The sequence below is a fragment of the Miscanthus floridulus genome, chromosome 14, assembly GCF_019320115.1.
Source record: "Miscanthus floridulus cultivar M001 chromosome 14, ASM1932011v1, whole genome shotgun sequence".
Lineage (NCBI taxonomy): Eukaryota > Viridiplantae > Streptophyta > Magnoliopsida > Poales > Poaceae > Miscanthus > Miscanthus floridulus.
In genome coordinates this window covers 72,951,926-72,955,435 of record NC_089593.1, presented here as the reverse complement: position 1 = coordinate 72,955,435, position 3,510 = coordinate 72,951,926, and the positions used below count along the sequence as shown (strand labels likewise).

Sequence of the window (3,510 nt, the reverse complement as noted above, 5' to 3'; positions counted from 1 at the left end):
GAAACATTTGCATAAGTTCTACAACAGAGGTCAAGTACCTTGGGTGCAATTAGTTTGAGATAAATATCACACAAGAGATAAATTACCAATGCAAGGGACCAACTTCAGAGGGTCTTTATAGTGGAGAGACATTCTCAAACTTTTGACTCAGTTCAAGGGCATTGCGGTGGTTTCTATTCAGGATGGCAAATCCTGCTTTCTTTGGCATGACTTGTGGAGTGCCATGGTTTGCAGTCAGGCTTTCCATGAGTTGTTCTCTTTTGCAAAGAATCAACTCATCTCAGTTTCAGTGGCTGCTAACTCTCCTCTCCTGCATGATCTTTTTCATCTACCACTTTCACCTGAAGCCTAAGATCAGTATTTTGTTCTCACCAATGCTATTCAAAGTTTGAACTTACAGGCAAATTATGACCAATATAATTATATTTGGGGATCCTTTCTGTTCTCCTCTAACAGAGCCAGAGGAAGTTTTTCTTCTAGTAAATCCTTCAAGACCGTTTCAGCACCAGGGCTCTGCTCCGAAGGCAAAACATGCACACCTACCAGATTATAATTGCATTCTCTGTAACCTGAATGTTGGGGAAGATCTTGCTCACCTCCTGTTTCGGTGCCCCTTTTCTTTGGCTTGCTGGTCTAGCCTGCAGCTTCATGTTCCTAATAGTCTAGATACAGGGTTCATAGGTGAAAGCTTCAAGACACAACTACGGCTGCTGTTCTTCATGTGCTGGTCTATCTAGACCATGCGAAATGATATCATCTTCAAGAATATTCCTCACTCAGTACAAAGGTGCAGACAAGTTTTCAGGAAGGAATTTGCTCTGATTATTCTCAGAGCAAAAATGAAGCTCCTTCGCCAGATAGATTTATGGCTAGAAGCCTTTGTGTAATTTTTATGATTTTCTTTTCGACTTTCTTTATCACATGATTGTAACTGGACGTTTTTCCTTTCAATAAAATTCCAGTAGGGGTTCAAAACTCCTCCTTTCTCCTAAAAAAATATAGAGCAGCGTAGAAACTCGAGCTGAGGTTGGAGGAGCACCACAGCAAGCAGCAGGCAGCAGGCGCAGCGAGGATGGTGGTGGTTTGGAGCAGCATGCAGGAAGAGGCGGCGTTTTCTTTTGGAAAAAGTCTACTTAACCCCCCACCTTTCATACTTGGTCTACTTCACCCCCCGAACTATGAAACCGTCTGTTTTACCCCCTGAACTTTCTAAAACCGTCTATTTTATCCCCTGGGCGGTTTTTTGACGGTGGTTTTGAATTTTCTTTTTAAATTTATTACAGACAAAATTAGATTTTCCAATTAATCTAAGGCTACAGTAAAAATTTTGTACTAAAGCATACCGTATTATATATTCACTATGTAGATCTACTCATGTGGAGTCCAACAAAATTAGATTTTTTATTTTATGATTTTTCTATGATTTACTATGATTTTTTCAAAAATTCACCGGAAATAAATACAAAAAACACACATGCGCCAGAACTCGGCACTGAAATTAGTTCTGAGGATGCGAACCATCGAGTTGGCGGCTATGAAAGAACTACTTATGCACGCCGCAATCTCCATAGCCATAGATGTGAGCTTCGGTTCTTCCTTGGGGTTTGCACTTCCAAATGCAAGAGCTTTGAAGAAGTACCAGTATGCTTCCTGAGTTAGATACTCCACCCTGAGAGGTGGTGCTGTTCCGAATCTAGCGATCTCATCAGACCGGCTGCATATTATGACCTTGCTATCATTTGCAGCGTACCTTTTGCATGATGAATATAGGTTACTCCATGTAGCCTCATCAACATCTCCATTTAGCTCAACAATAAGCAAAAGCCTTTGGTTGTCCAAGGCATGACTACTTCGATGCTTTACCGTGCCACCATCTCTCATAGAAGTCATAAGCCTTTCATCTAGATCATCTTCTGTTAATAACACAATCTGGGAGAAGGCCATGCGTACCCTCTCATCGTTGCATGCGTGCTCGACAAGGGTGCTTTTACCGGCTTTCATGGGACCTACAATCGGCAGGACATCCAAATCCTGAGTGCCTGGAGAGCCCGTCTCCATCAGAAAGTTTATGATGTGCTCCATTTCGACATGGCGGGCAAACATACACCTCTCCATAACCAGGTACGTGCTGTATATGCGGCGGCACAAGGGAGGACAGCCATTAAGAAACATGATAAACTCACTCGCGTTAGTGATGGTTATCTCCATAGAGCCAAGCTCTCCACATAGCTCTTTTTCACCTTGACTACTAGTACTACTTGTTCCACCACACAACAGTTGAATGCGTTTGGCAGGGTTGAACTTAGAGAGGGCAAAAGAGTGACTTACGGTTCCAAGCCGGTAATCCTCGCCGTTCTCTTCTTGGTAAGCTCGGTACCTGAAGGTGTCCAGTACATAGTAGCCTCGGTACATGGTGGCGGACAGAATCTTGAGCTGCTGTAGCATGGCTTGGTTTCTGATTTGCCGGCCCTCTGCTTCCTCAACGACGATGTGAACCCGCATCAACACGCGGCGCAGGTTTTCATCAGGCGGGAGAGCAGCAGCTGCCTCATTGGAGAATTTGTTGATGAGGAATGAAATCGATCGATGGGCGATTTCACCCAAAATTACTGACAAGGCAGTCTCCATTTCAGACTTGGATGGATTTATTTCTCTTTAGGATGTTGATTTGGCAGACAAAGATGCAGCTATGAATTTGAGATGTTGCCTTGCCCTATGAAAGTCTTTACTTTGATGTCAGGTAGAGGTAGGTGTTCCTCTGGGTCCAAATCGTGCTGGAAAAGTTGGTGTGCTCGTCCAAGTACACGGTCAGTGCTCTATTTTTACACGGTCGCGAGGTGGAACAGATTAATAATATGGAAAGATACAATGTGGACGCAAGACCTGCTGCGGACTTTCGTGTGCAGTGAAGGCTTGACTGGATACACATGTAACAAAGCGTGAGAATTTGCAGAAGACGCGCCGCAAATGGAAACAAGTTATACGATTACTGACTTTGTTTGGTTTCCGACCGTAAACGTAATGGAATTAGATAAACAACGAGATCGAGACCGAGGGCTTGTCTTCAAGCTCCGCGCCTAGCGCTTCATCTGCTTCCAGAAGTTCCGAACAGTAAGACCAAGACCAAACTTGCGCAGCTCCTAACAGTTCTCCGGACGGCTGAGAGGCATGGTCGACGGCGACAAGGCCGAGACATGATCTTTCAAGTGACTAACAGAGAGGGAGGGAAGGAGCAAGAGGGAAGAGCAAGGAGCAAGAGAGGGCTCACAGGCCGCGCGTGGTCGCCGGCGAGGTTGGTTCCGCTGGGACGGAGAGCTCCAGTCGGCAGAGGCGCAGGGACGGAGAGTTGCAGTCCCAACCAAACATCAGTATCGGTACCTGTTACCTTCAGTAAGCTGATTACGTTACATTCTGGTTAACCAAACAGCCTGTAGATGTTTTATCTCTTCAATACATAGGTCTCCACGTCATTCACCACTAAGTGTTCCACTAACTTGTAATCCTTTCATA

General features: G+C 44.7%; 1 protein-coding gene across 1 annotated transcript; it reads right to left on the bottom strand.

Moving 5' to 3' along the window:
• Positions 1–1,446: 1,446 nt before the first annotated feature.
• On the bottom strand, positions 1,447–2,628 carry LOC136503735 (disease resistance protein RGA2-like). The gene has a single exon (XM_066498722.1). The coding sequence runs from the start codon at positions 2,626–2,628 to the stop codon at positions 1,447–1,449; it is 1,182 nt and encodes a 393-aa protein (XP_066354819.1).
• Between the last annotated feature and the right edge of the window lie 882 nt (positions 2,629–3,510).